The sequence below is a fragment of the Eptesicus fuscus genome, chromosome 3 (assembly GCF_027574615.1).
Source record: "Eptesicus fuscus isolate TK198812 chromosome 3, DD_ASM_mEF_20220401, whole genome shotgun sequence".
NCBI lineage: Eukaryota > Metazoa > Chordata > Mammalia > Chiroptera > Vespertilionidae > Eptesicus > Eptesicus fuscus.
In genome coordinates, this window is record NC_072475.1 from 11842508 (window position 1) to 11867565 (window position 25058).

General features: G+C 41.4%; 1 protein-coding gene across 7 annotated transcripts in view; it reads left to right on the plus strand.

Annotated features, from left to right (window-relative positions):
* The window catches only part of APP (amyloid beta precursor protein), a 229520-nt gene that overhangs the window by 155246 nt on the left and 49216 nt on the right, over positions 1-25058 (plus strand). For all 7 annotated transcript variants that reach the window (XM_054713635.1, XM_054713637.1, XM_054713636.1 and 4 more), the window contains 2 exons: positions 13846-13974; positions 14820-14919. In XM_054713635.1, the coding sequence (XP_054569610.1) occupies positions 13846-13974; positions 14820-14919 (229 nt within the window). The remainder of the gene's footprint in view (positions 1-13845; positions 13975-14819; positions 14920-25058) is intronic.

The following is a 25058-nucleotide window of genomic DNA, read 5'->3' on the forward strand; positions in this document are numbered from 1 at the left end:
TAATCTACTATGTTGAGTTTTCCCACCCGGATAGTACAAACAGGTATTATTCCTAACCCTGGGTGAACATCAGGCATTGTTAGCTCTCATCCTTTTGGATGGTTTTTGTTCTGTGGCCTCAGCTAGTTTCTTTACATGCATGCACTCCTCATTAGTCAACTACATTCTCAAGGGGCATCATCTGCAAATCTCTGGCTTCTCTCTGAGCAGCTCCCTCCTCTCCAATATCCTCTCCTATGACTGCTAGCCGCCTTTGCCTCTCCAGACTCTCACTCCGTATCTTCAACTCTGAGAGTGTCTCAGGCTCTGCTGGGTTCCCGTGCCTGGAATCACAGCCCGGACCTCAAGCAGTAAACTTAGGCATTTGTAGAGCTCACCTCATCTGTTTCCCATTTCTCAGTGTTCACTGTTCTTCATCTGATGTGTAATATATTGTAGAAACATAATTCTACATTTTTTTCCATTTTTTTTTTAATGTTACAGGTGGCAGGTTAATCTGTTTCCCATTACTTGATCTTGGCCGGAAGTGGCAGTCTATGTGTACATTATGTAACTAATCCAAAAAGCCACCGACTTGCCCCAATTCTTGTCATCATTTTGATTTTTCTTTCTGTAGTGAAGCTACCGCAGAGGAAGCTTTGGGGAGCCATAAAGAGCTCCTGATGCTCTTCCAGAGAGCAAGATAGTATCGATCCTGTTCTACTGATGACGCCACTGAGATTGAGTGGCTGGTCCAGGGTGACACCATTAGCCGTGGACAGGGTGGAGCTGTGAGTCACAGTTGACCACTGTAGTGCTTTCTTCCTAGGCCATGGCTTTCTCTCTGAACAAAAAGCTTTTGAAAAAGAATATTCACATGAGCATTTTTATTTTCTGTGCAAAAAAAAAAAAATCTCTGTCCCAACTGTGCTCCATAAAATTCTGTTTGTTTCTTTGGAGGAAAAGCTCTGTGGGCCCTCTCTTTTTTCTGGAGGACTCGGTTTGGGAGGTGGGACCATCGGGATCCTTTGCCAGAGCAGGACAGGGTGGTGGGTGTCGAGACCAGAACATTAATAGCTGCCATTGAGCGAAGCATTCCAGCTGGAAGTCCAGTCTCTGAAGTAAGATCTTTGCTAACTGGTCGTTGATAGAGCTAAAAATAAGACGAGGGCTGAATGGAGTCTTTCACGGGTGCACACTTCAAATCTTTCAGAGCGGCCCATCGGCCGTCACAGGAAGGACATGGACAAGAAGAATGTTTGCCCAGGCTTCCGGGCTCTCAAAGGGGATATTTTTACATGGGTCACAACCGTGCTTGTTCTGGGCCTGGTGGGCACCTCACATCGAATTAGACGGCATTTTATTTGAAATTAAAAACTGGGTTAAGAAGAACTGTTTTGGTGTCTTAAAAACTCAGATTCTTGTTGATTGATGTAGGGATTCCTGCTGAGTTCTTACCTGGAAATACAGAGAATTCTCCCCTGTTCTACCAGCTGGAGCGAGGTAGTCACAGGCCTGCAATCGTGGCATTACCTGACATTTTTGTTGTTACCGTCTTTATCTGAGTGTTCTATTTAAATTCTAACCTACTACTGGGTAAGGCACTTAGCTCTGCACTTTGAAAAATGCGAGAAAATTCTAAATCCCTTCTTGAGGACTTTTATTTATTGCTGTTGAAAGACATAAATCAAAAGCTTGCCGGTTATTACCTGAGAAAGGTCACATCTTGTATTGGAGCCAGAAATAGATATTTCTGAGATCTCCCTCGTGTGTCTGGAAGATATGAAATTCTCAGTAAAAGTTGAATATAAGGATGAATTAGTCCGGGGTTTTTTTCTGTAGATTCTACAGCTGATATTACCTTTAGAATAATTATTCCTTTTATCCTGACCATCCAGTCCCAAACTTTGCAAACATGGGAACCGACAACAACATGGGTTTATTTTCACAGCGCCTTTGAAGCTCAGGTTTAATCCACGCTTTAATCCAAGCGTGGTGGTATTACGTGATGATGTTTTGTTCAACTCAAGTTCCTTGTTCTACCATGTGTGAGTCCCCACATCTGTATGTTCCAAATTTCCTTTTTAATAAATTACATGCCTACCAACTGATACACTGAAAGGCCAATCCAAAAGTACATTTTTGAATCATATTTAGAATGTATATGTATATATTTCAAATATTATAATAGTTAAAAACCGTTTTATTTCCCCAGGAATAAAAGTAGAGTGCAGGTGGGTCTTTCCACTTAGAATAAACCCTTCATGTGTAGAGGGTTAGTGATTCTTCTAAGGACCAGCCCCTCCAAGTTATTCACTTTAATAAAGTTTCGTGGACAATCAAAGAGTTTAGGCTTTTTTCCCCCCAGAAAAGTTAAATTTCCCCCCAAAGGTGCATCACACATGGGTTAACTTTGGAGGTCTTCAAGCTCCAAACCTAAGTACTACTTAAACCTAAATTATCATTATTTGACAACCAATCCTGCACTTCTGGTGTCTTACTTCATCACAGGTCATATTCAGCACGTATGGCCTCATGAAATATGAGCTAAGCACTATCTGAGCCTTCCTTCTTGTAACTGTCAGAGTTCTACTTCATAGAAGGAGCGAAGATAATATTGCCTGCCTAGTCAACATTCTCCGAGATCTGAAGAGAAATTCGAATTAAATGGGATCCTGTACAGTGAAACTAAAGGCTGGCTAGGAACCTCTATTTAAAATCAACTTCCCATTGTAGGCTTAGGTCTGCAAAAACTTAGGGGCTACTAGTTAGTAAGAATTGAAATGTGTTAAAGATGAGAGATGAATAACCAGACCTTTCTTTGTAACTCCTAGAGTTTTGAGTCTTTACAGATACTTCGTGTAAATCTTCTGTTAGACAACATCCTAATTATTATTCTTACTTTAATGAATTTTAAGCATTTTCTATGTGGAAGTAAGAACTTGGAAACATGTTTGTGTATTCCTGTCCGTTCGTCTGTGTATCTGTGTGCCCGTAGTGTTGCTTTGTGTTTTCCCAGGTTCTCATGATTGCAGCCATGTCGGCCATACTAAAATTAATTTCATGCTTATAACTGATGCTTCACATTCAAACTCTCATTATTTAATGGAGAAAAAATTTTGGCAGCGTCTTTAGCACCCTTTTCTTTCTCATTCCTGATTAGCTCATCCAAATGTTAAATTTCCCTGAGATTCCTGAAAACTTCTTTATAGAATGCTTTGGTACGACATTAATGTCATGATTTGTGAGGCTTATCATTAAGGAGCATGGTTTTGAGACTTATGTTGAGGTTTTGTTTAACATTATTTGATTAATTCTAACAACAGGGCAATAGATGTTGAATAAGAAACAATCACTGGAGAAAAGAAAGGATAGCTATTAATGGGTGTGTTGTGACAGGCAAACTAGTGAATACCTGGGGAGATTCCAGTTAGTCTTTAGCCAACATGATTGTTGGTGTAACTATAAGTTTTGTAAAGCAAAAGTGAAATTGAGGTGCTTATCACTCTTTGTCACAAAAGAAGAAAAAGAAGCATTTGTAGGATATAGGTAGATAGCATATATCTCCAAGGTAAATAGGATATGTCTACTCCTCAATATAATGAATGGTAAGTAAGCTAAAAAAGTATTCGCTGAGTTCTTAACAAGTGAAGGCCCTGAGAGAGATGAGTACTACGATGTTTAAGACATTCCACCCGCACATTTTTAATATATTCAAAATTTTGTAAAGCTGATCAGAATATACTGAAAGGACTGCTAGGCTGAAAAATTATCTTTGAGAAATGTAAATAATTATACTATGCCTGGTGTTAACGATTCATTCAGCATTCATTTATTTAAGTAGAGACTCGTAAAATCTGGTGAGCACCAGGGGACTCATTAACTTGAGAGCATTTAAGGACAGACCAATAACAAACAGTGGGTGGAAAGAAAGAATGGGAGAACTGGCGTTTATTGAACCGAATCCTATAAACTAAGCTGAGCGGTTTGCATGCTATTTCGGTAATGCCTCTCAGTATTACCTCCTTACCTTGCTTGAATCTTTACCAAGTTTAATAGACAGATCTTGCTAAAGACCAGCCGGGCGTTTGTAACCAGAGACAATAGTGGGTTCTGTTTTTAATTGAATTAAGTTAAATAGAAAATACAGAAGTATGTAAGACAGGCCTTCGCTTGAAAGCTGTCCTGAGCCTCTGAGACCTTATTCATCATCCAGATTAACTCCAGAGCAGAGCCCTACAGAGTCACTGCCTGCAAAGTCGAAGAAGCTCTTCATCAGATGCTGTCAAACCATACAGCGCCGGGACACCATGGTTTGTTCCAGCAAAGGGTTCATGCATATATTGACAGGTTGATCTTTATTTTCATTTCATATTTGAAATGAAAACATAAATATTTTGTTGGTTTTTTTTTTTAGACAAATGCATCACACCTTATTTTTTTATTATTATTATTGATTTCAGAGAGGGAAAGAGAGAGAAACATCAGTGATGAGAATCACTGATCATCTGCCTCCTGCATGCCCCCTGGCGATCGAGCCTATAACCTAGGCATGTGCCCTGACCAGGAATCCAGCTGCAACCTCCTGGTCCATAGGTGGACGCTCAACCACTGAGCCACACCGGCCAGGCCATGGCACCTTACTTAGTGATCCAGTGTTTACTTTGCTACCCAGCATTACAGATACCCATCCTCTAGAACAGATAGCAATAAGGGACCTTCTCCCTTGAAACTTGTACGCTGCACAGGAATTATGCATGGGTTTCCAAGTTCACTCATTTTTGTGAAGTTCAGTTTAAAGATCCCAGGTAATATTTGGGTTTTTCTAAGCTTTATCTTGAGTTGTTATTGTTTTTCATATATATATTAAGATTTTTATTTTTTTAATATATTTTATTGATTTTTTACAGAGAGGAAGGGAGAGGGTTTGAGAGTCAGAAACATCGATGAGAGAGAAACACCAATCAGCTGCCTCCTGCACACCTCCTACTGGGGATGTGCCCGCAACCAAGGTACATGCCCTTGACCAGAATCGAACCTGGGACCTTTCAGTCCGCAGGCCAACGCTCTATCTACTGAGCCAAACCGGTTAGGGCTATATATTAAGATTTTTAGTATGTCAGGGGTACTGTGGTTAGGTAGAGTATGAGGAGAGGGTGAAATTAAAAATATACCTGTGAATATCTTTGAAAATGGTAACCAGTTAGAGGGGGTATAAAGCAAAAATGCCAAAATCCAAGTTATGCATATGTAAAAACTAAAGCATCTTAGTGCAGCTCTCTCTGAAGAAATCAAGAATATGTCACGATTGGCATTTGTCAGATGGTCAGACCCATTCAACAAATCTTCCCGAAGGTCCATGGTGCCTTAAAACATCCTTTGTTTACAATCTGTGGGCTTTGCTGTCTGGGTCGCCTCAATCACCCTGTGCATCGCTCAGAGCTCCAGCAGGCTTCACTGGCTACATGAGAATGGAAGACATAAGTCCGAACAGTCTCTGGTGCTTCTTTGCTCTCACGTCAGCTGCTGTAAGGTCTAGATCCAGTGTGTGCTCAAGTTGGTCCAAAAACACAAATCCCAGGGTTTGGGCAGGTCTTAAATTTCAGTTCTTAGTGCTGTCTTCAGTCATTTATAGCTGCAGTCTCTGTAGCTAAAGAAAAAACTATTACCTCTTCGCTCGATACTCTTGACACCAAATGTGTGGGGGTTTTTTCTCTCTCACGTTAAATGATTCTGATACTACCTGGAATTAGCATAGACCCCACAGGTTTAGGGCTCAGCCCCACAAGACTGCCCCCCCCCCCCATTTTGGAAGTCCCAGGTCATCACTTCTGATCTAAAAGCTATAAATCAGGGTTCCCACCCACCCCCTTGGATTTGATCATTTACTAGAACAACTCACAGAACTCAGATGACTGCTCCCCTTAACTGTACGTGATTCGTTATAAAGGACTAGTAGCCCGTTTGCACGAAGATTCGTGCAATAGACATTCATTCACCTGGCTGCCTGCACCAGTTTTCTGCCGGCACCGGGGACCCAGGCCTTGGCTGTGACCACCGCCTTCTGCCTTCTTTCAGGGTCGGGGCTTAGCCCCGGGCGGTGGCCTTGGGCTCGGCCACACCCAGCGTCCCAGCTACGGATCGTAGGAGCCGAACCCCTGGTCATTGCCTGCGATCCGTGCAGGCTCCCCGCTGGTGGCTGGTGCCCAAAGCCGGGCGGAAAGCCTCCGCTCCAGGCTTTCCTGGCTTTGGGCTCGGCCTCACCCAGCGTCCCAGCTACGGATTGTAGGAGCCGAACCCCTGGTCATTGCCTTCGATCCGTGCAGGCTCCCCGCTGGGGTGGAGGCTTTCCTGGCCTTGGGCTCTGCCACACCCCAACGTCCCTGCAACAGTTTCCTGGTGGGCGTGGTTGGTGGGTGTGGCTTGTTGGTGGGCGTGGCTTAGGTGTAGCAAAGGTGTGGTCGATTTGCATATTTGTCTATTATAAGGTAAGATTATAAGGTAAGATGGAATTCAGGAACAGCCAGATGGAAGACATGCATGGGCAAGGTGGGTGGGAAGGGGCATGAAGCTTGCATTCCCCCTCTGAACACATCATCCACACTGCACCCCCACGGATTCACCAACACATGCATGTTTTATAACAAAAGATGCTCCTGTCACTCAGGAAATGACAGTTTGGGGAACTCTATGTCAAGATCTGGGGGCAGAGACCAAATATGTATTTCCTATTATGTCACAGTAACCAAAATAAATTATGTCTGAGAACTAGCAAAATATTCTGTGGGGGCGGGGATTGGTGAGTGAAAAGATAAGACCCACCCTTCTGCCCTAGCTGGTTTGGCTCAGTGGATAGAGCAGCGGCCTGTGGACTGAAGGGTCCTGGGTTTGATTCTGCTCAAGGGCTTGTACCTTGGTTGCAGGCTCAATCCCGGAGGGGGATTGCAGGAGGGAGCTGATCGATGATTCTCATTGATGTTTCTCTCTATCCTCTCTCTTTTTCTCTCTTAAAAAAAAAAAAAAAACTATTAAAAAAAAAAGAACCACCTTCTTTTCTACCTTCTGGTAGACATAATCAGAAAAACAAAAGGATTAATTGAAGGTTGAGATGAAACTGTAAAGTAGAAAGTTACCTTCCTCCCTAGGAAGAGAAAGGATAGAGCATATTGTTAGGATAGGTTATACGGAGGCTTTAGTGCCAAGTTCCCATGAGAAGTCATCTGCCTGCTTCCATGGGGATGAGGGGAGGGAGGGGAGATGGCCTTCCATTTGCCTTTCTCAGCCCCAGGCCAGAGCCAAGCAGGAACCTGGATGTGCCAGGAGGGATGGAGCTAATGCCACCATAGTCTCAAACCTCAAGAAACTGATGGGGACAGCGGGACAAGAATCGACTGTCATTTCCTGCATTGCTTTCTCTGTATTCAACTTGTCGTAGCATTGTGTTTTGCCTTCTTATACTCATGTTAATAATGACTACAATCATTTCAGTGCTCCTCTGGAGAATGTGGGAGAATTTAGGAGTGGACTTTAAAAATTTAGCTCAGCTCCTTAGGTTTCAAGATCAACACAGGTGTGATGCAAAGGTCCCCAAGGACATCTCCCTGAATGCTTGGGTCATTTTTTGTTTTGTCTTGGTGGGGGGGCTATTTTGTTTTGGGGGTGCTCTTTTGCTTTGTTTTCGGAATTTCGTCATGCCATAGTGAGGGTCCGTGTGAAACGCTGAAAACCAAGAGACCATCACAAGCACAGAGACTCGACTCTCTTCAGTGTTGTTTCCATCGGCACCCAGGTTTTGTACATTCTATTCTCTTCACATGCTCCGGAAAGCCAAGGTGTGGAGCTGTGAAAATCAGGGGCCTGAAGCTGCTTTGAAAGCTGGAGAGAATTGCTTTTTCGTGGCAGGTGGTTCACTCCCCCGTCACAGGTTCGGAAACCGCTAGGGTGCGATTCGGTGCTTCAGGAGAGGGCTTTCTGATTAACTCACTCCCTGGGACACGGAAAGGCTAGGGTGCTCCCCACACAGTGACTCAGGGACTTCCTCCCCCTCGGCAGGGTTGCACCCAGGGCTTTTTTAAAGGCTCTTGACAGATCATTTCTTCCCGTTCAGAAGTGGCTTAAGGCACAGGTTTCTTCTGATAAGATGCCAGGTTCCTGGATCAAGCATGAAACCACAGAGGGGGGCAATGGAGCTGAAAAGTCCTGTTCTAATACACCGCCCACGTGGACCGTGGAATGAAAGTCTACACATTCCGTCGTGATTGGTGTTGGGTCGGTCACAATTGCATGCTTCATGCCAAGTCCAGGGAGAACAGATTCATGAAATTGCATCAGAGAACTAAGTGAAAAGGGCAGTACATCTGAAACGTGGGGAAAATGGTGTGTTGTTTTTTTTAAGAAATTTATCTCTCATAGGGAAAGGCCATGACAATTCCTTCAAAATCACCTGCATCAACCTGATATCAAAACGCAAGCCATAAGGAGATGAGCTGTTGACACTGAAATTAGTGAAAGGAATCTTCCTGTTGACACTAGTGTGAAGTGCTATGGAGGCTGTTAAGTATTTTCTGGGGAAATACTGTACCAGCAGCCAGCGATAGGTTATATTCTTTTTCCAAAATAGGAAAATGGTCCATGTGCCAAAACGTAAATCTTCAGGTGAAGTTTATTTTTCAGGTTAACTCTAACCCATTTTAGTATCGCCTACTCTTCGTCCTTTAAGAAATTCCTTCCTGATGAATTTTTCAAATGCAGTGTGCTTGTGAAGGAAATTTAGTGCAAACTGCAAAGTGTCACATCAGACGCGAATAGATACTTTGTAATTATGTATAAACATCGTTCAGAAACACTAGTGACAGTAAATATGATTGGATGTAATGAGTCCCCTAAGGCAGATTTTCTTTTTATCTGTTTTTTATATAAATTTTAATGATAATATTAGCCATTTAATGCCAATAAAACCAGATTTTAGTGTTAATACATAGAGTGTTTAAGTGTGAAATAAGGAAAATTTAGCAGGAAAAAATGTTATTACTAATTATAGAAGATTTCATGATTTGAGTGATTGAAATTCTACACATAGTGGTTAAAAATATGTTTCTTAAACTCAATTACTATCAATAACTACTAAATCTTTAATGCTTGTTTTTCTAATCCTATGAATAATCCTAAATTACTTTAAGAGAATATATTTCTATAGAGATACCAGGGTTTTTTTTCCCTCCCTATCATTTCTGAGTGAGTGTCTCTGTGTTTTTAATTAAAATGTTAAGAAATCTGTCTTTGTCCCAGAATAGTGAAATAGAATGCCCTAAACAAACGGGATTTTCTATTATTCTGCAATACATGATACAGCTCTAGAGATAGCTAGTTTTAAGCCTTGGGAATCTGTATTCTGGCTAAAAGTTGTAAAGGCAATGATTTCTTTTTTTTTTTTAAGTGAAATGTGCACAAATCAAAGACCAAAGGTAGAGCTCTTTCTGTTTTTATAATCGAGAGAAAATGAAAGCATTAAAGGGTAGGGAAATGTTGTCTGTTTTCCTTAACTAAAAATTGTATTCTTTTTCTGAGGTGTAGACATAACCGGCATTTTATGTGGTGTGATTTTTGTGCCCACTCCAACATAAGAGCTAATCTGCTTCTTCTATTTTTCATCTCTAAGCATAATTCTTGGAAATGTGTTTGCTTGATTAAATCAACCAAGCAGAGAGCCCTGTAATTCATTTCTCGGGGGACATGGTAATGCCTTCCTGAATTATCTCATGGCCCGAGGCGCAGGCATGAGGAAGAAAAGGCTGATGTGGATGTGGATGCACACACAGTGTGTGTGTGAGCTCACATAAACAGATGAGGTCATTGCTTACTCTGAGGCCCCATTGTTTTTGCAGGAGCTTTGTTCCCTGGGAGGGAGAGCAAAGCCACACTGAGGCCTGGGAGGAGGGAAGCCGGGTGTGCTGCTGTCCACTGTCACGCCAAAGGGACTTAGAGGGGCACATTCGGAATATGTTTCTGAAGCATGTAAGAAGTGCAGGGATCAAATGAGAGAAGCGATTTGAAACGTGTGAGCACGTTCACCATTTAATTACCCGCCTTCATAAAAGATAAAGATGGATTTAGAACTGGAATCTGTGACTGTCACAAAAGCCTAACTTTGAACGAATACCTTTCATCATTTTCCAGTAATCCTAAACAGATTAACCTTCCTATCTTGCCATTTCTCCTCCCTGGCGCATTAGCCAAAGCATAGTGGAGTGTCAAAAACCAAGGACAGTAATTGTTGAGATGGAGCAAGCTAACTCTGGGTGTTTTTCTGCACAAATTAAGAGAGAAGAGATAAGCGTGTCTCCGAATATTATCTGAGCTCCTACGAACTAGAAATCCAGGCGAGGACTCTTAGAACATACTCCCTTTTCTAACCATTCAGTGATTTCCGTTGTCTAAGCTGGAAGTGACTTTGTAGAACTGTCTTTCGCTTGGTCCCTCTTAGCGTTTCCTTGAAAGGCGTGATCACTGGTGATTAGGAGAGTAGGCCACCTGTTCTTGCTCCCCCACTGACTAGCTCTGCCACTGAGTGTGTAACCCGCTGTGGAGCCCTCGGTGCCTTGCTTGCTTCATCTATGAAGCAGGGTGAGCAGCTATACCTGTCCTACGGTTGATCTGAAGATCTGATGAGTTTCTAAGCATAAAGCACGTAAAACATGGCCTCATTCCTATTAGCAGTCCATAAGTTTTGAACTGTTATGGTTTAGCTGAAAGAAAAGTGAGGGGGTTGGCGGCAAGTAGGGAGTAGAAGAAATAAGTGTGATTTGAGAACCTGCTATGGGCTAAGCATTATGCTCAGTAAGTAACACAAGAAGATGTTTAATACTCGCATACTCTATCTGGAACATGTCCGTTGTCTTAATTGCACACATGAGCAAAATGAGACTTAACGTAATTTTGAGACTCATTCATTTAAAAGTTGATGTTTAACTTCATAATTAGCCCCTGGGCATGGGTGCTGTTGGTGGACGTAGTAGAAGACACAGGGAGACCAGATGTTAGTTTAAAAGAATTGTCTTCCTAGTCCCTAATTTGAAATTTAACTTAATGCAGTAATGCCTTGGCCAGTTTGGAGCCTTTATATCCTGGTGCACACACTTGGTCATGACAATTCTTTCAGGATAAAATGCCTTACAGAAGCGTTCATAGGTAACCACCTGCAAAAAAAGAAGTTATGATGTAAAATAATCCTTATGTTTGATTGAAGTATTTTTAACACGAGCTCTTTTTAAAAAATTCTTCAAACAGTAAAGCCTTTTCAAGGGGAGAAAAATGAAACAGAGCAACTAAGAAAGAGTGTTAAGGCAGTCAGTTGCATCAGGGAGGAGCAGCGACATCATAGATGAATACAATGAGTTGCAACCCTGTCTGTCTCCAACTTTGGGTGAATAATTGCAATAGAACTAGAGGGAGTTTTTAGGCCTCGGTTTCAATGACAAGCAAGAATCAAGTGTATGTAATATCCTGATTGCCCAATGCTGCATATAAAACATCCCTCAGTGAGCTGTGTACAGGGAGGTTAAATGCTTTACAGACCAAAACATTAGAACCAGCTTATTTATCATATCTTCTGCCGTCCGTCTCCTCTTCATGCTCTTCATCTTCTTCTTTTCCTCCTTTTCCTTGCTTTTTTCAGCCTTGATGGCTCCCTTTTTAGCCACATAGCCTAATACAAGAATATGTTTTTCATGTTTTTCCTTCAGCTTGGCAGCCTTCCGCACATGGCTTGTCATATGCAGAAGAGTTTGTCCACAGCTCTCCCAGTTTCTTTGCAGCATCACCAATATATAGGTTGTCCAAAACAATGTATACACACACTTTGAATACTTATAAAGGCAGTGTTTATTAAAATATATTTCATTTTCAAAATTGAGCTATCAGCTGTTACAGCGTATATATATTTTTGGGGACACCCTGTATAAACCAGGATGTTCTTTGAATTGGGGACAATAGAACAATGAAAACACTTAAGGAGGCCTCTTGGGTGCATTGGGATCTTTGGGGGCAGTGGGGGGAATCCCTCACATTCAACAGTAGTCAGCCTTTAAGTGCTTACCATTTAAAAATTACCTTTTTCAAATAAGTGTATCATCTTTTAAATATATATACTATCAATGTAGTTTGTCAATTGTTACCTCTTACTACTTTTCTTCTTCTTTTAAGATTGAAAGGACCATTCTCTGGTTTGTAGATTCAACCAGCTTTCACAGTACAAGTGAGAATTCTAATGACGTGTGGCCAAAAGCTATGCATCAAGCTTTTTTGAGATTATGGAGAAGCACATTTCTTGTGGGATAAAAATAAGTAAGGCAGAGGAGTGCAGGTTTATTTTCTTACTGTATTTACTTACCTGTTTTCTTAAGTTAAGCAACTTATTAAGTACAGAGCAATCCCCTGTGAGCCAGATCAAAACTGCTCCTTAAATATCTCACAATTGAAGAGGGTAGTCAGAAACATAAATAATTTAATAGACTTTGTTAAGTGCAATCATGGGGATTTGCGTAGCATTTCATGGGAGCACAGAGAAAGACCACTTATACCTGGAATGTCAGGGAGGGGGCCCCCAGTTAAACAAGCAAAAGGAGAAGGGGAGGCATATCCCCTAAGACCGTGGTCGGCAAACTGCGGCTCGCGAGCCACATGCGGCTCTTTGGCCCCTTGAGTGTGGCTCTTTCACAAAATACCACGGCCTGGGCGAGTCTATTTTGAAGAAGTGGTGTTAGAAGAAGTTTAAGTTTAAAAAATTTGGCTCTCAAAAGAAATTTCAATCGTTGTACTGTTGATATTAGGCTAATACAAGAATATGTTTTTGTATTAGTCAAACTCTGTTGACTAATGAGTTTGCCGACCACTGCCCTAAGATATTGCAATTTCCACTGCCCACCCCACCCCCTGTGTGGGAATAAATTCTGTACCTTCCAAAAGATTTTCAAGGTGCCCATGACTCATAACTTAATAATAATTGGGTTTACCCAACTGGCCAAAATTCTGTTCCTGACATGAGCTTCCATAGTTTTGTCTTAATGAAGAAGAGATGTGTATCTTTGGAAAACATTTTATAAAATCACACAGTAGAATGCATATAGCAGTGGAATTGTTGAAGACAAAGGAAGTTTTGTCCTTCTTTTATGAGGATGAATGTTTCAAGTAGGATTGGAATAAAAATGGAACCAATTAGAAAGTCATAGAAGCACTTAAGAAATTTAATTGTTGCTGAAAGAATTAGAATCCAATGGCATAGGAAGAATTTAATTAAATTTCAAAATAAAATAACTACCGTTTCACATTGGAAAATCTAATGTCTCTCAGAGCTTATCAGTTATTTCTTGCCTACAAATGAGTAGTGGTTAACTTGCCTATTATTTTTCTCATTTTGATTATTATACTATTACATGCTACTTATGATGGGATTATGTGTGCAACATTACTGCTGAGATAACCATTAAGACTGTGCCTATAGAAATGTGGTCTCATAAGCCCATGTATATTTGGGTGGAAAAAGGGAAAGACCTAACTTAAATCTAACTTCCCAAATCAACTCTCCTTCTAGAGCAGAATGCTGCTGTTTAATAAGAAAATGTTTATTAAGGAGGACAGTCACCATATATGTCAAATATTAAATGACCTTTTAGAAATGGAAAGCGGCCAATGGACTAAGTAATTGCCCATGAACAAAGGAATGGGACTAATGTTTGGAAAGGAGAATTGCAACGAGACGTCTCGCAATGCCTTCAGACCATGGGGTGAATGAGTGGGACCTCTGACCCAGAAGCCGTTGGAAGAAACAATATTTTGCTCAAAGTTGAATTTTTATATTTTTGCCCACAGCCTCGTCATGTGTTCAACATGCTAAAGAAGTATGTCCGTGCTGAACAGAAAGACAGGCAGCACACCCTGAAGCATTTTGAGCACGTACGCATGGTGGATCCGAAGAAAGCTGCCCAGATCCGGTCCCAGGTGAGCACAGAGTGTGGCAATCCCCTGCAGCTTTGACCAGCCAGTGGTCTTGGTCTCTGAGTCAGATTTTCATTATTCCCACAGCAGCTCTGGCTCTTATGCACCTACTCTTTAACAGCTGCTAAATTCTAAAGGCTTGTCTTAGAGCAACATGTGGTTTGTCAACTTCTGAGTTATTAATAAGGAACATAAAAATCTTCAATGTCTACTGCTGTTGATGCTTAAAGGAGCCATTTTAATCTCATGACTAAAATGAAGCACACAAACAGTATATAAAAGCAAATCCGCTAAAATCGGCTCAACTACATTGTGGTAGGTAATCAGAAACTCACAGTGATTGGGTATAATGTGGGCCTATAAGTCCTGTAATAAGTATGTTTTCTATTCCTCCATTCCCAACTGGCATCTACCTCTGGAAACATGAAATTCCTACATTTCTTTAAATAGGAGGATTTAAAATATGTCTTTATTTTGTTTCATGAAATATCCAGTCGAATTAAAATATGTTCTCATCTATTTGCAAAGAAAAATAACTAGGACATCAGAGGTTATTTAGGGGCCTCAGCAGTAAGAATCAGAGTTGGATGAAATGATCTTTTTAGTTGGCTTTATACTTTATGGTTGCAAGCACACAATATAACGGGGAGTTTAAAGCAGCACTAAAGTTAGAGAGACAAAAAAATGGGAGAAGAAGGAACATAAGGATGCCCTTTAAGGTTAAAAGTTTCAGCAGTGTTTTGTCAGTCGCATTTTGAAGTTTGTATCTGTCCGTGATGCTTGGTAAGGAAAATAGCTATTCCTTATTCCAGAGATGGCTTACCTGGAACTGTCTTCCTTTGGTGCAGGTGATGACACACCTCCGTGTGATTTACGAGCGCATGAACCAGTCTCTCTCCCTCCTCTACAATGTCCCTGCTGTGGCCGAGGAGATCCAGGATGAAGTTGGTAAGTAAGCTGTTCTTTGGATGCTGTGCGTATCACCATATTCCGCTCCTGGAGGAGGAAATCAGAGAAGGAGTCCTTCTGCATCAGCAATCACCGGTGTTCTCAGGTGTGGAAGGAAAAAGAGCAGACTCCCTTTTACAGTGAAACTCTTGGGGGTGGAACTAGCTCTCCCCTAGCAATTGCTTGGGTTCTTCACTATCCATACTCACAAAAGTATGGGTACTTATAACTTGACTTAGGATATATCTGTGCAATAACGAACCATTTATTACTGGATTTTACTTGTCAGCAGTTGTCTTCTGATTCTGTCAGTCTTATAAACATCACCTCATGGTGCTTTGGAACGTTGCAGTTTAATGAAGACAACCCTTCATCTTTTAATGCTCTATTGTTGTAACCTGTGTGTCGCATTATATCCCCGTTTTATAGGTGAAGAGCTCAATCTTACAATTTAAAAAGTTACTAGCCTGTGTCACACTTACCATAAGTAGCACAGCAAAAGCACGAAACTGACTTCTGACCTTGAGGTTATTGCTATATTCAGTAGCTCACAACTCTCTTAGAAGCCTTTCCCTGTCCCCCTGCCCACAATAGCCATGGTTATTGTCTGAACCACGTTGTTGTTTAAACTTAATTAAGCGATGTGCCCATAATCTCTTATTAAACTTTTATTTTGCAATAATCATACACTCATAAGAAGTTGGAAAAATAATACAGAGTCTAGTGTGCACATCATCCACTTCCCCAATAGTAACATCTTACGTGACTGCAATACGTTATCAAAACCAGGAAACTGACATGTGTTCCCACTACCTTTTATGTCCCTAGTTCTCCTAATGACATGTATAAGTTCTCCCATCCCTGTTTTTCCTGGAGAAGGGAACAAAGCATCACATAACATAATTCTTCACAAAGCACCAAATGCCCATATTTGTTTAACTTGACCTCACAAAAGTACATGGATGGCAGTTATGCTAGTGAATCTTTCAACATAAAAGAAATGTATGTCACCCTGGAGATTTGGTGCATAAACTGTCCACAAATAATCAATATGCATGTAGTATATATCTCTCTGTAATAAATCCTGCCCTTTGTTAATTGGCTTGAAAATAGATGCAGGTTATCTGAAATCAGAACAGCCAGGATATTACAGATCGGTAGACCCATTACAGGAATTCCTCCTTTCAGTGTCCAAAGCACTTCCTGGCTTGCTTTTTACATTTTGTGCCAAAGCTATTCTACTCTTTCTCTTCTAATTTAATACTTCCTTGTAAATATTGTTTGTATTATTATCAGGCAAGTGTTTGGCGTGGGTCAGATGATGATGGTCTGATTAGTCCTGTGTGTTAACAAACAGAATCAAGTGTACTTCAGATTACACGCTTTGAAAAGAAACTATATCATCTACGCTTTTGTTCAAAAGGGGGAATTCACTGACAAGCAAGATCTTAGGAGGAGAGTCAATAAAGTTTTTAGTCTACACCATGGGTGGAAGACAGGATTTCCCATTAATTTTTTACTCTATTAAGTTTCTTGAAGAACTGAATATTCTTGTTAGATGTATTTATAGGATAGACGTGTATAAGGAGCCTTTAAAATACTGTATATTAAGTAAGTATAAGAAAATCTTCCAGTAAGTTACAGAGGAGACAAAAATTGAATAAATCATCACATTCTTAATGAACTGAAGCTCAAATCTTCTAGATGCATGCATCTCTGCCTTATAGCTCTGTTAACAAGCTATTTTCATGTATGTGTGGCTTTAATTAAGGTGTTGTCAATAGTACCAAACAGTAGAGGAATAAGCCATTGCACAGGACTAGAAAGTTGATGACCACTAATAATTTACTCTCACCCAGTAATTATGGTTGACTCTTCCTAATTAAATTATCAGGAGTTTTTTATTCAGCAAGATAGTACTAAAACCGTGGCCACTAATGAGACATACTTCCACAGAACAGATGGAGATTCAGATATCTTGAGTGTTGCAAAATGCCTAAGAACAGGGCAACAGTAAACTTCAAATCTCAGTGACAGGGAGGATATGCAGATCATTAGAATCATGGAATTTTTTTCTGCAAAAAAGAAAGGCTCAACTATTAAGTTGGATTAACAGCATGTTATTTTCTAATATTTTTGTCATTGTAAGTATACTAGATACAAAATCCTGAAAGATAATATTTTTTAAAATCTTTCTTGCCTCATTTTTAAATGGGTTTTTCCAATAGAAAGAGAAGCTGGCAATGATGAACTTCCATTAATGAGACGTGTGCACCATTTGAGCTCCTAATACCAAAGCTAAAGAAACAAGACCTCTCTGGGGAGAATGGCTTTTCTGAATTGAGTTGTTAGTTGTTTCCTATAGTTGTTCTTCATTTGAAGGAACATTTAAAAATAACTCACTTTCAAAGTAGAAATATACATGAAATAAAATTGATGATGGGTGCTAATTGTTTAAGCTGAGAGGTATTTGGAAGTTCTTTGTAGTATTCTAAAATGCAGATAAAACCTGTACAATATGGTTTATTGTTTGAAAAGCATCCTTCAATACAAAGAAAAAACCAGAATAAGTTAACAATTCTCTTTACTTTTATGATTTATTTTCTTATTGATGCCCTTTCTCGACTAAAAATCATATATAAAGATGCTTAAAATGCTCAGTAGTATTTTTCCATTGCTTTTTAGAGAGAGTAGGAGGGGGAGAGACAGAGAGAGAGAAACATCGATGTGAGAGAGATACATCGATTGGTTGCCTCCTGCATGCGCCCCAACCAGTTGCCTGGGCCAGGGAGTGGTACGTGCCCCTGACCAGAACTGAACCCGGGACCCTTCAGTCTGCAGGTCAACTCTCTCTATCCACTGAGCCAAACCAGCTAGGGCCCCCCTTGCTATTTAAAGTGGCTGTTTGGGACTTTATTTTTTATTCAGCAAATGATGGAATCATTATTTGAAAGAAAATATACCTCCTCTTCAATGTCCATGTTCTGTTTTAATCACCTTTGAACCCTTCAAAAAGGCAGAATCCCCTTGTTTCTTCTGTTTTTCGGCTCAACCTTTGCTTTGTCAAATTGCTATTTCAAAATGAGTAGGCCTTTTTGCCCTTTGTAGTCTCCCTTAAATCTATGCTAAAAGGATTCCGTTTTCTCTTACTGTTGGCACTGAGGTTATTTATCAAAGTGCTTCATTTTGCAGCTACCTCAAGGCTAAAAATACTGTAGCTCTCAATTTAGAGCTGGCTCTTTCACAGAATGCTGTAATGACCAATTTATGAGAAAGGCAAGAGGAAGGAAAGGGGACAGGAAGGCATAATTGTCTCCTACCCTGTGCTTTTTTTCTTTTAGCATTCAAAATTAATTAAAAAAAAAAAACATGAATTATTATAAACCGGATGTTGGGAGGAATCTCTGGCAGAACAAATCCAGAATGGGGTAGGATTGAGATCTATGGCAGGAGATCAAGAAACTTCTGCTAATGAACGAATGCTTGTAATTTCTTATTACAATTTGACTGTGGCCACTTGATCAAATTTTCTACTCTTTGGGAGAAAACACAGCATGCCGATTTCAAGGACAGTGTTTCCATTCTCTCTTCCTAATAAACCTATTGATTTGGGGATTTAATGAATTCAAAGTAGTCTAGGTTTAAAATAGAATATTTACAGCACTAGCCAGACCAACAAAAGAGCATTCATTACTACTGAGAATTTTATGCATCCTTATGCATAATTGTTAGTGAGAAAGGGCATCAACAAGAAAAGAAATCATAAAAGTGAAGAGAAAATTATTAACTTATTCTGCTTTTTTTCTTTGTTTTTCATAAGAAATTACTTTTAAGTGTATGTAGATCTTATAGTTTATAGCTGATTTAAGTATTTGGAAACAAGAACATTTATTTATATCATAAATTATCAAAGATGTGTTTCTTCTTTGGTTTTACAATAGTCTCAATGCTTCTTTTCATATTTTCCCCAATATTGTTACCTGAATTACAGGTATGGTTAATGTTTGTTTGCCTACCTCTATGCCTGTCTCTGTACCCCTCTTAGCAAGATGGTTAGCTCTTCCAAAATAGAACCGCTCGTTTTATCTTTTATTTATCTTTTTGAATTAAGGTATAATTGATATGTAACACTATATTAGTTTCACATAAGGATTCCTTGTTTATGTACATTGTGAAATGATCACCACAATAAGTCTAGTTAACATTCATCACTATACATAGTTACAAATTTATTTTTTTCTCATTATGAGGACTTTGAAGATCTACTCTCTTAGCAACTTTCAAATATGTAATACTAGAGGTCTGGTGCATGACATTCGTGCATTCAGGGGTGAGGGGGTCCCTTAGCCCGGCCTGTGCCCTCTCGCAATCCGGGACCCCTCAGGGGATGTCCTTAGTGCTGCCACGGAGGCCGAAGAGGCTCCCACTACCTCCGCTGTGCTTGCCAGCCATGAGCCCAGCTTGTGGTTGAGCGGCACTCCCCCTGTGGGAGCGCACTGACCTCCAGGGGGCAGCTCCTGCATTGAGTGCCTGCCCCCTTGTGGTCAGTGCACATCATAGCAGTTGTTCAGCTGTTCTATTTGCACATTAGCCTTTTATTATATAGGATAGTACCATTAACTGTAGTCACCTGCTCTACATTACATGCATGACATATTTTATAGCTGAAAGTTTGTACCTTTTGGCCCCCTCCTCATCTGGCAGCCACCAAGCTGTTCTCTGTCCTATGAGCTTGGTTTTTGTTTGTTTTGTTTTTTAGATGTGATATATAAGTGAGATCGTATGGTATTTGTCTTTCTCTATTAGATTGATTTTATTTCACATAATGCCCTCAGAGTCTATCAATGTTGTCACAGATGGCAAGATTTTATTTTTTATGGCTGAATAGTATTCCATTGAGTGTGTGTGTGTGTGTGTGTGTGTGTGTGTTACATCTTTATCCATTCATCCATCGATGGTCATTTAGTTGTTTTTATATCATGGCTATTGTTAATGTTGCTGCAATGAACATCAGGGTACATGTTATCTTTTGACAAAACTCAAGCAAATGCTTTCTGAGCTTTCCGTTGAATCATGACTGTGGCACAGTAGTTTAGTCTGTTTTCATGCCATTCTCTTATTTTTGTGTGTGTGTGGGCCTTTGTACCAAGTGGGTGAAGCCTGAGGCAGTGCCTCCCACACCAGCTCTGCTGGTTTCTATGATGAGTCAGTGCGGTTCTAGGGTTCTTTTTATTAACTCACCGGCTTTGACGTATGGCCCTATAATTTGAATAAACATCCAGAAAGGAATCCTAACTAAAATGATTGGGGAGTGAAGTCAGACCACAGTGGTGGCTGCTAGACCACTTTCTGGCATGGAACCCTACAGCAGATGTGTCCTGGTTTTATATTCGCGGAGTCCTGGGAACAACCAATGATTTTAGACTGGAACAAGGGTTGGTTATTTTGTTTTTCACAAGCAGCTGCCTGCAAGGTCCGTATTTAAAAAGAGAATAAAAATTATAGTGATGTTCGCCCCCCCTGAGTATAGAGACATTCAAATGGAGATTAATTTGGAAATGTATTTCCACAAAGACTGACTGTGGGAATGAGAGCAATATGTTCCCACGTGAGAGAGTTTGGAAGGAATGCTAATTTGCATCTTACTGTTCAACTCAAATAAATATTACAAGGTATTCCCCATGTTGGTCCCAATACTCTCTGTTAACAGTTCTTCTGTCATATACACTGTGGGCTACTTTAGACAGTAAGTGATAGACAGTGGGGTGTAATATCTCATCTTAAATAGGTGATCATTCTGTTAACCTGCTCCAAATTATGAGGCATGTCCAAAGGAATGTTGACTCAGTATAAATCAAAACACTACTCAGAAGAGTCTTTTGGACTTGGAGCGAGAGACAGATGATCAAAGGACCGAGACCAGTTTGTTGACAGATCCATTGACCTAAGACAGGGGATGTAAAGTAGCTTATTTAGTGTGCTTAGTTTTTTGTTTTTTTTTTATAAATATTCATTTACATGTGCTCATGAAAGCAAGGGTTAAAGCTTATGTATTTCTTGGAAACAGCAAGTAATGACTCCTCGTATTGTCTTTTGCTTTGGTGGCATTTAGATTAGTCTGTCCAGCCCTTGCGAGCAAATAGAGGGACTATGTGTTCAGCTTCCTCTTTGCCATGGAACTTGATAAAGCTGCTCCTCAGGCCAGTAGAGACCAGAGACATTGTCCTCTTACAAAAAGAAGGGACAGCTGCAAATTTCCTGCCTCTCAGAAGCCATCGCCTGAGCCAGCCTGGCCTTGGCAAACTGTTCATTTCTTCTCTTGCAGAGGCTGTAATAGTGGAGCGAAACTCTGAGCCTACAGCTTCTTCTGAAGCTTCGCCAAGTTATGAAGGAACTTCCGGGGGCATGAGCTGGGGGTGCCAAAGGGAACATATCATATTAATATGTTATACTTATTAGCATTTCATACTGTTTTTAGTTAGGAAACTCTAGAAGCAAACCAAATTTCACATTCCAGACTTGGGGCAGGATGTGTGGGAAGGTTGAGAGAAAGGCTGCCATTTAACATTCTAAATTAGTTTTCTTTTGCAAAAACCCATCTTCATTTTGTTGATGATTACTGAGCCTTGAAAGAATACAAATGGGCTTACTCTCAAATGAGAGTCAATATATTAAAGGAAAGTTGCCAAGCACACCCTTACTGATGTGACATACACTGTAAGAAAAGTATTATCTATGTAGATGGACTTGAACGCCCCTCTACAGTTGTGTTCTGAGCCACATGATAAAAACTGTATGCCACACAATGTTTAAGGTGAAAACCTAAATGAATTGTTGTATTTGATTATAAATACAACAGCTCCATTGTTGTGGCTCAGTGATTAGAGTATCAGCCCATGGACTGAAGGGTCAAGGGTCCAATATCGGTCAAGGGCATGTACCTCGGTTGCAGACTCAATGCCCGACCCCAGGTGGGGCACGTGCAGGAGGCAACCAATTGATGTATCTCTCTAACATCGATGTTTCTCTCTCTCTGTCTCTCCCCCTCCCTTCCATTCTCTCTGGAAAATCATTGGGGGAAAAAAATATCCTTGGTTGAGGATTAACGAACAAAAACAAAATACAACAGCTCCAATTCGCTGAAAAAGAAACAAAATTTTTGAGTAGCATAGATTTAAAAAAATGAGCAAGTTCTTGTCATTAAAAGTACAAATCAAAGCATAAGCATTAATTTTTTAAGTTATCAAGTTGGTATCTTTTAAAAATGCGTCATACTCTGTCATGACAAGAGTAAGTGTAAAGGAATTTTCATAAGCTCCTGGTCAGTATATGGTACAACCTTTTTATGGGACTATTTGACTCTACCTAATAAATTAAATTGTGGTCTTTTCTAATTTAGCACCATATTTCTATGAATATACTGGAACATGTGTGGAAAGAGGTGCTTCTACTTGTCACTTGATACCCTGAGCGTTGTTATGCCCAGAGTTCAGGGTCCCCAATAATCAACCACTAGGGAGCCTTTTCTCCGATGCAAAAGCAAAGAGTCTTTATTCAAACCCGGGTTTGGCTTTCAGCCTCCTCCTGACGCAGCAGTGGGGCCAGAGAGCGAACTCCGGGGGAGTGATGAATTATAAAGGGTTGGACATTTGGGTGGGCTTAGGGAAGTGACGTGGGTTACAGAGATTGCCTAATTTGGACTGAATCTACTTCTCTACATTCCTATTGGCAGGTTTATGCAATTGTTACATTCTCGCGGTTTTCTAAGAAAAAGGAGTCTGATACATAGTTACACAGGATGGAGGGTACAGTACATTTTGTGCTGTCCTGCTCTGCCCTTTCATTCCCCCCTTGTCTTGGGACACCCGGCTCAATCATGAGACGGTTTGCATTTCTACTTTGTCTCTTACTTCTGGCCAAGGCCTTTAGTACTACAGTCCCCAACAGTACTGTCCACAGCGAATTCCAGTTCCTCTCCTGCAGGTGTCGAGATTTTTCCTGGCCTGCGTGGAGCCCAGGCTAGGGATCTCACGGGTGAGGCCGCTGGTTGCCAGGATCCAGGCCGTTTCCTGGTGCAGGAGCTGGGAGTGGTGTAGCCAGGTCTGGACGCCATCTACTTCAACAGCCGTGGGCGTGCTCAGGATAACAGTGTAGCATCCCTCCCAGGTTGGGGTGAGTCCTTGGGCAGTGACCTTCTTTACCCATACCGAGTTCTTGGGCTGGAAGGGATGTACAGGGTCCGCAGTGGGCACTGGCAGAGCATCGCGAACAAGCTTATGGGTGGCTCTCTGGGTATACTGCAGAGCCTGTAAGGACTTGAGTAAGGGAATGGTTATGAATTCCAGCTTTCAGTTTCTCCCTGACCCTGGAAAGGAAGCGGCAGGGGGAGGTCTATCATATATGATCTCTAAAAGGGGGAAACCCCTACCGGTAGGGGGTACACCTGGCCCATAAGAGGGTGAAGGGCAGGAGGTTGGTCCAGTTTTCACCGGTTTCTAAGGTAAATTTAGTTAAATTTTTTTTTTGAGTCTCGCGCATGCCTGTCCTAAGGCTTGAGCTATATTTTGAGATATCTTGGCTACAAAGGCGGGGCTGTTATCTGATCCTATGACTACTGGCAGCCCGAATCTAGGTATAATCTTCTAGCAACTATAGAGGTAATTTCTGTCCTAGTGGGGTATGCTTTAACCCAACCCGAGAAGGTATTTATGAGAGCTAGCAGGTACTTGTACTCTGATGCTGGTGGCTTAATTTCTGTGAAATCTACCTCATAATGCTCTCCTGGGGAATTTCCCTGGGGCCTGAATTTCTAGGGGGACCTTCTTACCTTGCTTAGTATTTATCTGTGCATAAACTGTACTTCTAGTGATTATGCTTTTAATTATTTTATTTAAGAGTACCTGCTTTGCAGAAGTTCAGAAGTCTTGGTGACGCCAAGTGGGTAGCCTGGTATAACTGGGTAACTAACGTCCAACCTATAGCCTCTGGGACCAACAGTCTGTCATCTGGTAGGGTACACCAACCATCCGGTCCTTTAATGGCTTGCTTCTCTTCTGCCAATTCCTCCTCTTGTTTGGTATAGGAGGAGGTCTGCATAAGTCCAGGTACGGCAGGGTTACTAAAACTTGTAAAGTCCCACTGGTTTTTGGGCGGCTTCCTTGGCAGTTTGGTCTGCGGCTCTATTTCCTCTGGCTTCAATTGTCTTCCCTTTCTGATGTCCTTTGCAGTGCACTATTGCAACTGCCCTTGGGAGCCAGATGACCTTTAATGTGGCTAAAATTTTTTTTTATTTTTAATGTCTTTTTTCACTGCAGTTGGTAACCCTTTTTTTCTGGTGGATGGCACTGTGTTCCCATCGGAGGGCCTGGATTAAGGCCAAAAGCTCGACTTTTTGTGCCTTGGTTCCCCTATTCAGGGACTGCGCCCAAATGGTGTGGTCCAGGGTGACTACTGCTGCCCCTGCATATCGGATGCCATCCTGAACATAACTGCTCCCAACTGTGAACAGTACCTTGTCTGGTGATGATAGCGGGGCATCTGTCAGGTCTGGGCGAGCCGTTTGTACTGCGTCTGTTACCTCCGTGCAGTCATGAATGGGTTCCTCTGGGTCATCATCTGGAAGCAGGCTGGCAGGGTTGATGGCCAGTGTCTTATGGAACCAGATGCAGGGCTGGTCCAGGAGAAGAGCTTGGCACTGGGTGATCCTGGTGTTTGACATCCATCTCTCTGGAGCACCTCGAAGGAGGGCCTCCACACCATGGGGTATTATTAGGGCTAGTTCCTGGCCTAGAGTTTGCTTATCTGCCTCCTTCACCAGCAATGCTGTGGTGGCCACTGCCCAGAGGCACGCTGGCCACCCTGCTGCTGCCACGGGGTCTAGCCTCTTAGGCAGATAGGCAGCAGGTCTCTTCCAGGGACCTAGAGTCTGAGTGAGAACCCCTTTGGCAATGCCCCTTACTTCACTCACGTAGAGGTGGAAGGGCTTCCTGACGTCTGGTAAGGCTAGGGCAGGTGCTGAGATGAGAGCCTTCTTTAGCTCCTCAAAGGCCCATTGTTCTACTTCGGTCTAGTTCAGTGGCTGCGTTCCCCCAGTACTTGAGTCTAGAGGTTTAGCAATCTCTATGAGCCCCGGTATCCAC